General features: G+C 44.0%; 1 protein-coding gene across 1 annotated transcript in view; it reads left to right on the top strand.

Moving 5' to 3' along the window:
* Positions 1 to 12,203, top strand: part of GSR (glutathione-disulfide reductase) — a 32,608-nt gene that overhangs the window by 15,307 nt on the left and 5,098 nt on the right. Inside the window, exons 6-9 of the mRNA XM_063129035.1 lie at positions 1,584 to 1,638; positions 4,799 to 4,898; positions 8,692 to 8,778; positions 12,038 to 12,199. Coding sequence (XP_062985105.1) covers positions 1,584 to 1,638; positions 4,799 to 4,898; positions 8,692 to 8,778; positions 12,038 to 12,199 — 404 coding nt within the window. The remainder of the gene's footprint in view (positions 1 to 1,583; positions 1,639 to 4,798; positions 4,899 to 8,691; positions 8,779 to 12,037; positions 12,200 to 12,203) is intronic.

The raw sequence follows: 12,203 nt of genomic DNA, 5'->3' as shown, positions 1-12,203 counted from the left end.
GCAGACATGCAGAGGATTTCCCTGTTTCTGAATAAACCTGATGCTCGTGCATTCTCCTCAGTAGATGTGTAGAGGCTTGGTATTTGTTGAAACTGAAGAATTCAGTCCTGCTTACTTCTGAGTGGACATGAAAAGACATGTCCTGTTTGCTTCTGAATAGGTTTAAAATAATTAGGAATCACATTTGTGCCCCACCCATGTATGGAATGTGATTCTGAGGCTTTTCCCATATTGGAATTTGGCCCACTGATTGAAAAAAGTTCCCCACCATTGGGTTAGGATAAAGGCATTATACAAATGGTGGGTTCTGAGGAGGGAAGTGAGGCCTTGTAGGTATGACAGGCCACTGAAGTTGCCAGCTGTTGCTAATTTCTGTTTATGCCTTGGATAGTGGGTCCACAATATTGATGACTTACTAGCCAGCCTCTTATTCATGCTTGCAGCAGACCCTTTTACCTCCCTCAAGTTTTCTGGTATGAGCAGAGGTTTGGGGGAGAATCACAGATTTCTCTAATTTAATTTGGGGTGTCGAGAATGTAAGAAAAAAATAAACAAAATCCTGTCCTACCCTCTCCCTTACTGACAAACACACATACACACACGGGGAGAGGCATGGATTTCTCTGTTTTTTAGAGCAAATAAACAGAGAAGGAGAATCTGCTCTTACCTTCTTACCTTCTCACACCTATGAGTGTGCATGTCCCTGCTCAAGGAGAGGAGATGTGAGCTTTGGAGCATCCTTCTCATTAGAGGTGCTTGTCCCTAGCGAGCAGGCAAGTGGATTTGGGGCTGCCTGGTGTCATGGTGGTCTGGGCAGGGGAAGTAACGTCATGTCCTTAGTACGCTATTGCTATTTCTGCAATTCATTGAGAATTCATAGTGGTTCTTGTTCATGATCCATTTATTTCTGCAAGTTTCTTAAATTATCAGTCATGCAGCTCTTGACATAGTGTACATCTCCATGCTGTCGTTCCCAAAGGTAACTTTGTCCCAGTAGTACTTGTTACTATAGGCTTGGTTTTTGATATGGTCAGTAAATCTACTAGCAAGGCCATTCCTCCCATTACATAGTGGCAAACCTAATTTTATATTTAATATATACAAAAGTGCCCAAGGCACGCAACTACGCAATATACATATAGTGATAGACAGTAGTAATAAACCTTATTTATTTACAAATATACAAATATATCTAATTGGTGCACTACTGGTTCCTAACAAAACTGTGCATAAAAAGTACTCATGATATAATCGTCATTTTTCAATAATAATTACTCCTGATATAATATTAATTCCTTATACTACTGCCTTCCCCTTGTTTGAAGGCAAACCTAATTTTGCCACCAAGTCTACACTTGATGGGGAGATGGTACCAATCCAGACTCTCTGATGAATGTACCTAGATGATACACATATTAGTCTCTTTTGTATTTCGTTTTTAGCTGTATACTTTAAAATGTAGTTTGTGAGGTCATCCCATATTTAAGGAATGAGTTGTCAGAAAAGTTGAATGTTTGCATGAGTTTGATCCATTTAGTTATAAATCAAATGAATATTCAGGGCAGTGTCTCATTGCTTTTCAGGGGCAAACTTGGGAATTACTAGTGATGGCTTCTTTGAACTTGAAGAGTTGCCCAGGTAAGTTGCAATCAATTTTGGCCATTCTAGTGTGAGCCTGTTTATGATTTGCTACATTGTAATGGAACTTATTTTGTGAATAGAACATGCTGTTGTCATATATATATATATGCCCCTCCTCAAATGTGAAGTCTGAATAGGCAGAGAAACCAGTCTAGTTACTGCAGTTACTGTTCCATTTGCCATCTTGTCAGCCCTGATGAGCTTCTTCAGGACTAGCCAGTACTGTAGCTGGATGAGAATGTTGTTTGTACCTTTCATTGTTCAATAAGGTCCACTATTTTTTATGGAAGATAGTTTAAGTATCTAGTTATGGCTGCAGTCCTATGCACACTTACCTGGGAGTATTGAACCTCGTAGGCACTATTTCTGAGAAAGCAGAAGGTTGTGCCATAAAAAGAGATAGCAAGTAGTTTAGGCTTCTTTACCTAACAGTTGTTCTTTGGGATGACACCATCATGGAATCCTTCTAGTCCCTGACCTGCAGTTTGGACTGGGAGCAGTCAGCATGAGGCTTGGTGTACAGTCCTCATGTCTGACTTGCATGAAGGTATTGGGCAAACTACTTTGGCACACCTGACACCTGTGAAATCTCCATTTAGAATCAACAATAGGGCAAACTCCGCCCCCTTCCCTTGCTCCTCCAATTTCTAGTGTCTCACTCACAAGAAGGTGTTTGCAATTTACGTGGAAGGGTATTTGCATTGTTTATGTGTTGGAGAAACATTTGGCAAACCTGGTGGTGGTGGGAGGGCGGCTCCTAAATCAATGCAGCAAAAATCTAGCTGTAAGTCGTCTGTTGCTCCCCAGTGGCTGCCTTTGATACCAGAGGTAGCATATAGCCATTGTGACTAGTAGCCATTACTAGCGTTAACCTTCATGCATTTGTCTGATCCCTATTTAAAACCATCCCAGTTGGTGGCCATCACCACATTGAGTGGTAGCAAATTTCATAGTTCAATCATGTACTGTGTGAAGTACTTCCTTTTTTCCACCTTGAATCTCCTGCCACCTTCATTGAGTTGACCCCATGTTTTCTAGTTAATTATGATTATCATCCACATTAGACATAATTGTATATACCTCTGTGATGCCCCACCTTACTAGACTTTCCCCCCTAAACCAAATAGCCTCATATGTTGACATTATTCCTTGTAGGAGAGTTACTCCAACCACGCACCCCCAATTACTTTGGTTGGTCTTTTCCACCTCTACAGAGTGTTTTTGAGATGCAGCAACCAGAACTTTATTTATTTATTTATTTATTACATTTCTATATCGCCCTATAGCCGAAGCTCTCTGGGCGGTTCACAAAGACCAAAACCATAATAACCAACAGTCTAAAAACACAAATACAAAATACAGTATAAAAAGCACAACCAGGATAAAACCAGGCAGCAGAAATTGATATAAGATTAAAATACAGAGTTAGAACAGTAAAATTTAAATTTATGTTAAAATTAAGTGTTAAAATACTGAGAGAATAAAATGGTCTTCAGCTGGCGACGAAAGCAGTACAGTGTAGGTGCCAGGCGGACTTCTCTGGGAAGCTTGGTCCACAGCCGGGGTGCCACAGCGGAGAAAGCCCTCCTCCTAGTAGCCACCTGCCTCACTTTTGGCAGGGGCTCACGGAGAAGGGCCCCTGTGGATGATCGTAAGGTCTGGGCAGGTACATATGGGAGGAGGCATTCCTTCAAATAACCTGGCCCCAAACCGTTTAGGGTTCTAAATGTTAATACCAGCACTTTGAATCGGGCCTGGGCCTGGACTGGCAGCCAATGAAGCTGGAAAAAGACTGGCGTGATATGATCTCGTCGGCCAGTCCCTGTTAGTAACCGTGCTGCCCTGTTTTGTACCAGTTGAAGTTTCTGGACCGTTTTCAAAGGCAGCCCCACATATAACGCATTGCAGTAATCCAAACGATAGGTTATCAGAGCATGGATAACTGTAGCTAGGCTATCTCTGTCCAGATAAGGGTGCAGTTGGTATATCAGCCTAAGCTGATAAAAGGTGCTCTTTGCCACTGAGTTCACCTGTGCCTCAAGTGACAGTTCCGGATCCAAGAGCACCCCCAAACTACGGACCCGATCCTTTAGGGAGAGCAACCCTGTCCAGTATTCCAAGTAGGGTTGCGCCATGGAATTGTATAAATTAGCACTGTGCCAAATTTTTTGACCAATTTATTTTGGGCCATTCATGGGGGTGGGGGGTGGGCGTGCAAAAAAATATTGCACCTAAAAATTGTGGGAAGGGCTGATAATTGTGGAGAAATTCCTCTGGTTGCAGGGCTTCAGGGCTTCCCTTACTATGAGGCATCTGTGTTTGTTCTTTCTTTTACCATCTCTGCCCTCCTTCTTATGACCTTGCCGCCTCTCTAACTGCTTGAGCATCTTGGAAAGCCTCCTAGAGGACAACCCTCTGTCAGGGATGCTTTAGGGTGGATTCCTGCATTGAGCAGGGGGTTGGACTCGATGGCCTTATAGGCCCCTTCCAACTCTGCGATTCTATGATTCTATGACTTAGTTAGGGCTTCCTCCCTTGGGGCTTTAGAGTGCTGCTGCCTGCAGAGCGGTTGAAAGCTGAGAGAGGTCATCGTCTTGTTGTTGTTGTTGTTAAAATGACTCTTCATAACAAAGCAAAACCAAAATGCCTCTCTCAGCTTTCAGGCACTTAGGCAGTAGCCCCACGGGATGAAGTCCTGGCTAAGTCTTCTAGGAGGCTTTCCAAGAACCTAAAGTAGCCAGAGAGAGGCTTCAAGGACAGAACAGGGGGAGCTAGTAAAAGAAAGAGCACTCCCCCACCCCCCGGCCATCTCCTTCCAGTAAAGTCACCACTGAAGCCCTGCACCCTGAGAAATTTCTCCAAGCTTCTCAACGTTCCAGCAAAAGAGGCAGAAAAAATGGCCGCCTCTTTCGCAGGGTAACAAAGAGGTTGTGAAGGGCAGGTGGGGTTTAAATCACATGGGGAAACTGTGCCCCCCCAGATGTCTTGGACTGTAGCTCCCATCATCCCTGACCATTGGCCAGGTTGGGGCCAATGGGAGGTGGAGCCCAACAACATCTAGGAGGCCTCAGGCCCTCCACTTTGAAACATTAAATGCCTGTCTAGAACTCTGTGCATGAGAGAGAGATGCCTCAAAATCCATTATTTCTTCTCTTAGGCGTAGTGTTGTTGTTGGCGCTGGGTACATAGCTGTAGAGATAGCGGGCATCCTTGCAACCTTGGGCTCAAAGACGTCCTTGCTTATACGTTACGATAAGGTAAGGCACAGTCACTGGCTTTTCATTCTTCTAACTTACATGTGGGGTATGTTGAGCTGGTGACTGATGGTAAAAGCAGCACTAGGGTTTGTTGGCAAAAATGTATTCTCTGGCACTAATTTGTCAGGTAAGGTAGCAAACTGCTGACCCGATTTCCTGCTCCTAGTGTGTCACGTTTCTGAGTAACACTATGGCCTAGTTTGCCTGTAATGGTGGAAAATTAACCCATGATTTACTGGGGCTGCATGTCACTGACGTTTTGAATATGCAACCTTCAATTGGCCCAATCGGTATTTCATGATGTACAAACCTGGACACTATAAGTTAATCATGGTTAAATGACCCACAGTTAGCCTACAATCAATTCATAGGTTAACTGTGGGTTGTTTAACCCACGATTAATGCATAGTGTCTGGGTTCGCATATTACGGATTAACCTCTGATCAGGACAATCAGTGATTGCATATTCAAAATGGTCATTGGACATGCAGGGCATGTGACCGGCAAAGCATGGGTGAAGTAACTCACAATATGCCATGGTTACGTGCAAACGGGCCCTATCATTGCAACAAGCAAACACTGATTTTTATCAAGTTTGCACTGTCATTGTATGTGTGGAGTATATAGAAAGGAGCAAGCAGTACATCTTAAGTTTACATCAATGTTTACCCAGAAGTGGGTCATCAAGAGGCAGCATTACACATACCTTTCTTGCTTTATAAAACCTAGAAACTCTCAAGAGTTGAATTTTATGTTTAAAAAGTGTCTAGATCTAGCAGAAATCACTAAAATACAGCAGTTCCAGGTTAATAATTTTTGCCATAGGCTAGACCTTTTCTCTCTCTCTCTCTTTTTTAACCAAGCTCAAACTGTCTCCAGATTCTAAAAAGCATCTGCTGGTCATACTTGGGCCCCTCTATGTTTATCTATGAATGCATTGCTTGTTCTGGTATGTATTTTCCTTTCTCCACACCTGCTTTTCGTTACATTCCTTCTGCTTCAAACTGTACTCGTAGAATCATAGAATAGTAGAGTTGGAAGGGGACTATAAGGCCATCGAGTCCACCCCCCTGCTCAATGCAGGAATCCACCCTAAAGCATCCCTGACAGAGGGTTGTCCAGCTGCCTCTTGAATGCCTCTAGTGTGGGAGAGCCCACCACCTCCCTAGGTAACTGGTTCCATTGTCATACTGCTCTAAATATTAGAAGAGTGCTATCATGTCTCCCCTCAGTCTTCTCTTCTCAAGGCTAAACATGTCCAGTTCTTTCAGTCTCTTCTCATATGGCTTTGTTTCCAGACCCCTGATCATCCTCGTTGACTTCTTCTGAACCCCCTCCAACTTGTCTGCATCCTCTGCGGCATGGTTGTGATTGTCAGAGCCAGTGGGGTGAAGTAGCTGGAGTGTTGTGTATAGACATGGGGAAAACAAGTTCAGATCCCCATTTAGCCATAAAGGCAACTGTGTGGCCTTGGCAACTCATTTTCTCACGCTTACCCCTATATGTTAACAGCATATATGTGATCATGCCATTTCTCATATGAGCTTCCAGAAGCACCTGCGCATTTCAGAAGAGGCCAGCAAGAGACTGTTAAGCCTTCTCTAATAACCAGTCTCTGATCTGGGCTTATTGTGAAAGTATATAGTCATTGCATACCTCTAGAAGAGTGAATGGAGAGGTAATTACTAGCACTGTCACTTGATAAAATAAATCCTGGTTGGCTGGTTGATTAAACTTGAATACAAATTCTAGATTTGTAGTGAAAATTGACATTTTAAAAATGCTAAATATGCTTTCCAGAAAAGATAAGAGAAGGAAATAGTGGCCTGGCTCACAGGAGAGGACTTTCAGGACATGCAAGAGGGCTATAGAGGGGAAGGGGTGGCCAGAAACTCTATTCTGTTTATGGAAGGAAAATGTATTCAGCACTTGGAGCAGTAGAACAAAAATAAAAGACGTGGTTGCAACATTTAGCTATCATTCTGCCGCCAGGATTTCACATGAAAAATAATAATAATAATAATAATAATAATAATAATAATAATAATAATAATAATAATAATGATGGATGCAATACTTGTATGAGTGTATCTTGTTTCCTTCCTTCCTTGAGAGCGACAGGGGTCTCTTTGTGGAGATGCACAACTGGAGTTATAGAGTGCCTCTGTTCGTGGAGGTTCCATCAGATTCCCTCCTATTGCTATACGCTGCTGCTGAGTCCCCAGGTGCAAGAAGAGACAGGCTGATCTGCCAGTTGACCGGAGCCTCTCTAGCCTCCCCACCCCCCACCCCACCCCCAAGGAACTTATTTGGTTCTCCAAAGCTGCAAGTAGGACTTCAGCCTCAAATCCCTGTGAGGAGGCTGCACATCTCATCTTCCTTTCAAGCTCCTCACAATACATCCAGAGCCCACCTGCTACAAAACACAGCACTTCCTAGTGCTGGCTGGTTCAGGGTGCTGAGTCCTCCAGGCAACAGCTGCTGCCTCAGTGGTGTATTTGCTGGCTAGGGCAGCTCTGGCACCCTCCAGAAATTTTGGACTACACATCCCATCACCCTGACTATAGGACATCTGGCTGAGGCTAATGAGAGTTGCAGTCCAAAATATCTGGATGACACTGGGTTGGGCTAGTGAGAGCCTTCCCCATTGCAGTCAGCTGCTGCAATTCTTTGGTTTAAAATGTTTTAAATTTATTTATTTATTTATTTAAGTATTTTTATCCCGCCATTCATCCAAAAAAAGCTCTCACGGTGGCTCACAAAAATATTTCTTGACAGTCCCTGCCCACAGGCTTACAATCTAAAAGACATGACACAAAAGGAAAGGGGATTGGGAGGGAGGAGGAGGAGGGGGAAAAGCAAAGCAAATTCAGGCACTACATTCTTAGTTGCAAAGTTCAGCAGTGGCAGTTGGCAGCAGGAGGGAGGGCGCTCTCAGCTGGAGCTGGACCCAGGCACGATGGATAAATAAATAAATAAATAAATAAATAAATAAATAAAATTTAGCATCAGTCAGCACTGTGCAAAGAGGAGGCCTGCAATGCCTCCCACACTAGAGGCCTTCAAGAGGCAGCCGGACAACCATCTGTCAGGGATGCTTTAGGGTGGATTCCTGCATTGAGCAGGGGATTGGTCTCGATGGCCTTGTAGGCCCCTTCCAACTCTGCTGTTCTATGATTCTATGAAGGGCTTAACCTTTTCTTTCTGCTTGCTGGATAATGTGGGGCCAAGCACTGATAAATCAGTCTCAGTATTTCAACTGGGGGTAAAAAAATTAATTGTTGAGTTGGTTAATCAATTGATGTTGCATCCCTATTTATTTCTTGTGGAACTGAAATCTGCATGGTGATTTGAAATTCAAACCTTTGGCCAGGTTCCTTCTTTGTTGTAGACCAAAGCAGAGAGATGTGTGATGTAATTGTTGTTTTTAACTAAAAAGACATTTCATTGCTATAGAACCAGGATTGTGTGAAAATACAGGCTTTAGCTGGCCTTAGGAATGCAATAGGACAAGAAACAGTGTACAGTGCTAAGTATTTAAATTGCTTCACGTAAGGAGGTCAGTGTTATAATCCACTTATCGCAGATGTGTAGGGCGGGGGACGAGACTGTAATACAAGAACAGTGGCTTTGTAGGCTTAGATCAAGCTGCTGCCATGAACCAAGGGACTTCCAAGTTTATGGCTCCGTCTTAAGTCACTGTGCTGCACTAACTCTAAAGAGTGTCAGATGTCATAATTTTTGTGTGGGTGAGCAGTGTGACTGCAGTCTGATTGACGAATTTTCCATACAGGTGCTGAGAAATTTCGATTCAATGATCAGTTCAAACTGCACTCAGGAGCTGGAGCATGGTGGTGTAGAAGTCTGGAAACATGCACAGGTATTACCTAACTACTCCTTCCTTCTCCCTACCTTGGTGGCTTTGAATGTTATAGACGTAAGCTTGATTGTTTGCCACTGGTTTTGTATTGTTCTGCCAGCTAATCTCTAGGTAGGCCTGCTAGAGTTAGTTTTTTGGTTAAGCATTATTCCCACTGCCCCCCCCCCTTTATTGTGTATATCAACAAAACAGAACAGAAAATACTTCGTCCTGTGGTTCAGTGCAAACTATGAGCAACTGGCCTGGGAAGGGAATTGCTGCACAGAGGCAAAAGCCGTGTGCACCATTACGGGTGCCATCAACGAATCAACAGCGGAGGAGAGGCTTGTGGGTACAGGAGCAAAGAAAGCATTGTTTTAATTCAGCCATGAAGATGTTGGTACAGTGTGAAGCCCCTATACAAGTGGAGCAATACAAGTACTCATGGCAGTGCCATTGATCTAAAGAGATATGTTCTCTCCAGAGCGGAAGTAATTGTGAGTAAACGTAGTGGCTAAAAATGCTTAGCATCACCAGCAGGGCTTGTAGTCCATCTTCGTAGAGGAAGTTGGGTGTAAAGGGCTGCCATATCCGTAGTAGCTAGGATGGAGTTTTCTGGGAGATTGTAGTTTCCTGAAGAAGTCGGTGATATCGCATATGTAATGTGGAGTATTGGTGGCATATAGCCAGAGAATGGATTCCATATCAACAAACACCCCAACTGTGATAGTCCAAATGTCTTAAACAATGGAGTACCCAGGGTTGCGTATCTTGGGTAGTAAAAAGATGCCTGATCGAGGCTCTTGAGATTGTCTGTCCATGTAGATTTGGTCCCGGACATTTGTGGAAAATTCCATCATCAGGTTGAGCAGTTCCTTCTGGTATTCTTTAGTGGGACCGAAGGACAGGGGCCGGTAAAATGTGGTGTTGGAGAGATGCTTCTCGGCCGCTTGTACATAGTCCAACTTATTCACGATGACAAAAGTGGCTTCTCTGTTGACCTCTTTACTTTTTGGTATCAGTATTGTTTTTGAGGCGATGGAAAGCATCACGTTCTGCGCGGTAAACAATACTTTTTGCTGATTACCTCAGCTTGGGCGCAGCTCCAGAAGCATTCTGGGTAAAAATTCAGTCCAAAGTTAGGACTCCCTGGAGGGGTACGTGCAGAATTCATCTTCCTGTAGCATTGAGGGCATGTGTGGTTGTGTGTTGGCGTGCTGTCCAGAGTTGTGCTGGGGCGATGGCAGTTGTGTGTTGGTGCACTGATTAGTATGGTGGTGGAAGTATTCTTTGAGACTGAGGCCTTAGCTAGTCCTAAGGTTTATTCCGGGATCGTCCTGGGGTTTGCCCTGCCTGCTCCCGGGATATCCTGTGTGGCAAGTACATGAACAGGGATGATCCCAGGATAAACCTTAGGTCTAGCTAAGGCCTTAGATGGTCGTGAGGAAAGCCTCTAGGTTACTACAGAACTGTATGTGTGGATTTGGGGGGCGGGGTAGGAGGATAGACCCTGTGAAAGGACAGGTTTCTCTTCCTGGATCAATATAAATTCACAGTATTGTTAGGTGATTCAGCCTGTTGTAACCAATGAAGGTATGCAGTAGTTTACATAGTTTGGTTATTACCGTCTATACTTTCTACATTTCACTTCCCTCTGAATTCACTGTTTATTATCCTCCAACCATATGTGTATACATACCAGGGGTGGGGAACGTTTTTGTGTCTGGGGGCTGACTTGCCCTCGATCCCTCCTGTGGGTCGGATGACATCAGGAGGTGTGTCCCCATCCGTGACGTCAAGCGCAGAGCTATGTCCCTGATATCATTGGGTCCCTGGCACCTTATTCATGGAGTGGTCAGGGAAAGCCTGGGTGGAGGGAGGTTCACTTCACAGAGGCATCAGCTTCACTCCTTGTTTGCATGCTCCATGGGAGAACAAGCAAAGTGGACTCAGCAGGCTTCACTCCTCCATCACCAACTCTACATGGGGAAGGGAAGGCACTGGAGGAGCAAAATGACTGAGCTGCTTCCCTTTCTAAGGGGGGCGACTGTCGGTAGGGGCCTCACCTGAGGCCTCGTGGGGCTAAACTTGGCCTGCTAGCTGGCGATTTGCTATCCTTGATATATACACTTGGAACACAGGATACCATTTCATGCATCTGTAGAAGTGAGATGCAGTCCACAAAAGCTTAAGCTGTAATACATTTGTTAGTCCTTAAACTGCCACAAGGCTCTTTGGTGTTTTTGCTGCAGCAGGCTAACGCGGTTACCTCTCTGGAAATTACTTTGGTGGATTCTGTGGCCATCCTTCAAGGGAATAACAAAAAGCAGAGAGCTCCGATTATCTTTTGGTTGTTACATTTGGAAGAATGCAGCCAATTCTTCTTATCAAGGCTCTACACTCACAAAATAATAATAATAAAAAATCCATGTCAAAGTCACAATTTCTGTAGCAAGAAAAGCTAAATTCTGCAACTTGAATTATTATCATTATTATTAATTATAAAGTGTCTAAAACATCAACTAGGCACTGGAGAGAACACATAAAATAGATCCTGCTTAATGGGCGTACATTTTAATTTAGGCAGACACAAAAACTTGGAGAAAGCCAATCAAATTAGACACAGGCTAGCAGAGACGAAGTCTCATGTTTTTTTAAAGAGAGAAACTAGCTGACGTAAGTCATGGGTGGGCAACTTGTGGTCCTGCAGATTTTTGGGCCCAGAACTCCCCACACCGGGGCTCAAGGGGGCCATCAGCCAAAGCATCTGGAGGGGCGCATGGTGCCTACCGCTGGCATACATTGCTGATGTGCCATTTACATAATCTATTCTGCATAATTTTGATTGTTAGGAGCTATGGAGCAAAGCAGGACACTCAAATCCCATCCTCTGAACATCAGAAATGCATTTGCCACCCCACCCCACCCCACCTGGTCTTCTTTAGAATTCAGCAGGCCTTGCCCCCCACCCCCACTTTCTCTTCAAATGCAGCAATTCCAAGGAAGCTGAGTTTCGTATCCTAAACAACATAAACTGTTCTTTTATTTCCCACGGGGATGCCTCTAAGTTGGGGGAAAGTAGGTGTTCAGTAACATAGAGGTTTTTAATTTTTAGATTTTATAACAAATTGTGAAATAAACTATATAACAAAAATAGTTTGAAGGAGACAATACAGGCTTGAGCCCTAAAATTCTTCTTATTTTCAAGGACGCTTGGTAGTCGGTGAGTTTTGTACTGCCTTGCTCTCTCATTCTTTGGCTGTCTCCTGTTTTTCAACAGGTCAGATCGGTGGCAAAGTCAACTTTGGGACGGCTGACGATTACTGTCACCTCCTCACCTCCCAATCAGAAACCCACAGTTAGCACGATTGAGGATGTTGATTGTCTCTTGTGGGCCATTGGTAGAAAGCCAAACACAGAGGGGCTAAATCTTGGCCAACTGGTGA

Source organism: Elgaria multicarinata, chromosome 6, assembly GCF_023053635.1.
Source record: "Elgaria multicarinata webbii isolate HBS135686 ecotype San Diego chromosome 6, rElgMul1.1.pri, whole genome shotgun sequence".
In the NCBI taxonomy this organism is placed as follows: Eukaryota; Metazoa; Chordata; class Lepidosauria; order Squamata; family Anguidae; genus Elgaria; species Elgaria multicarinata.
This window is presented reverse-complemented; position numbering and strand designations above follow the sequence as displayed.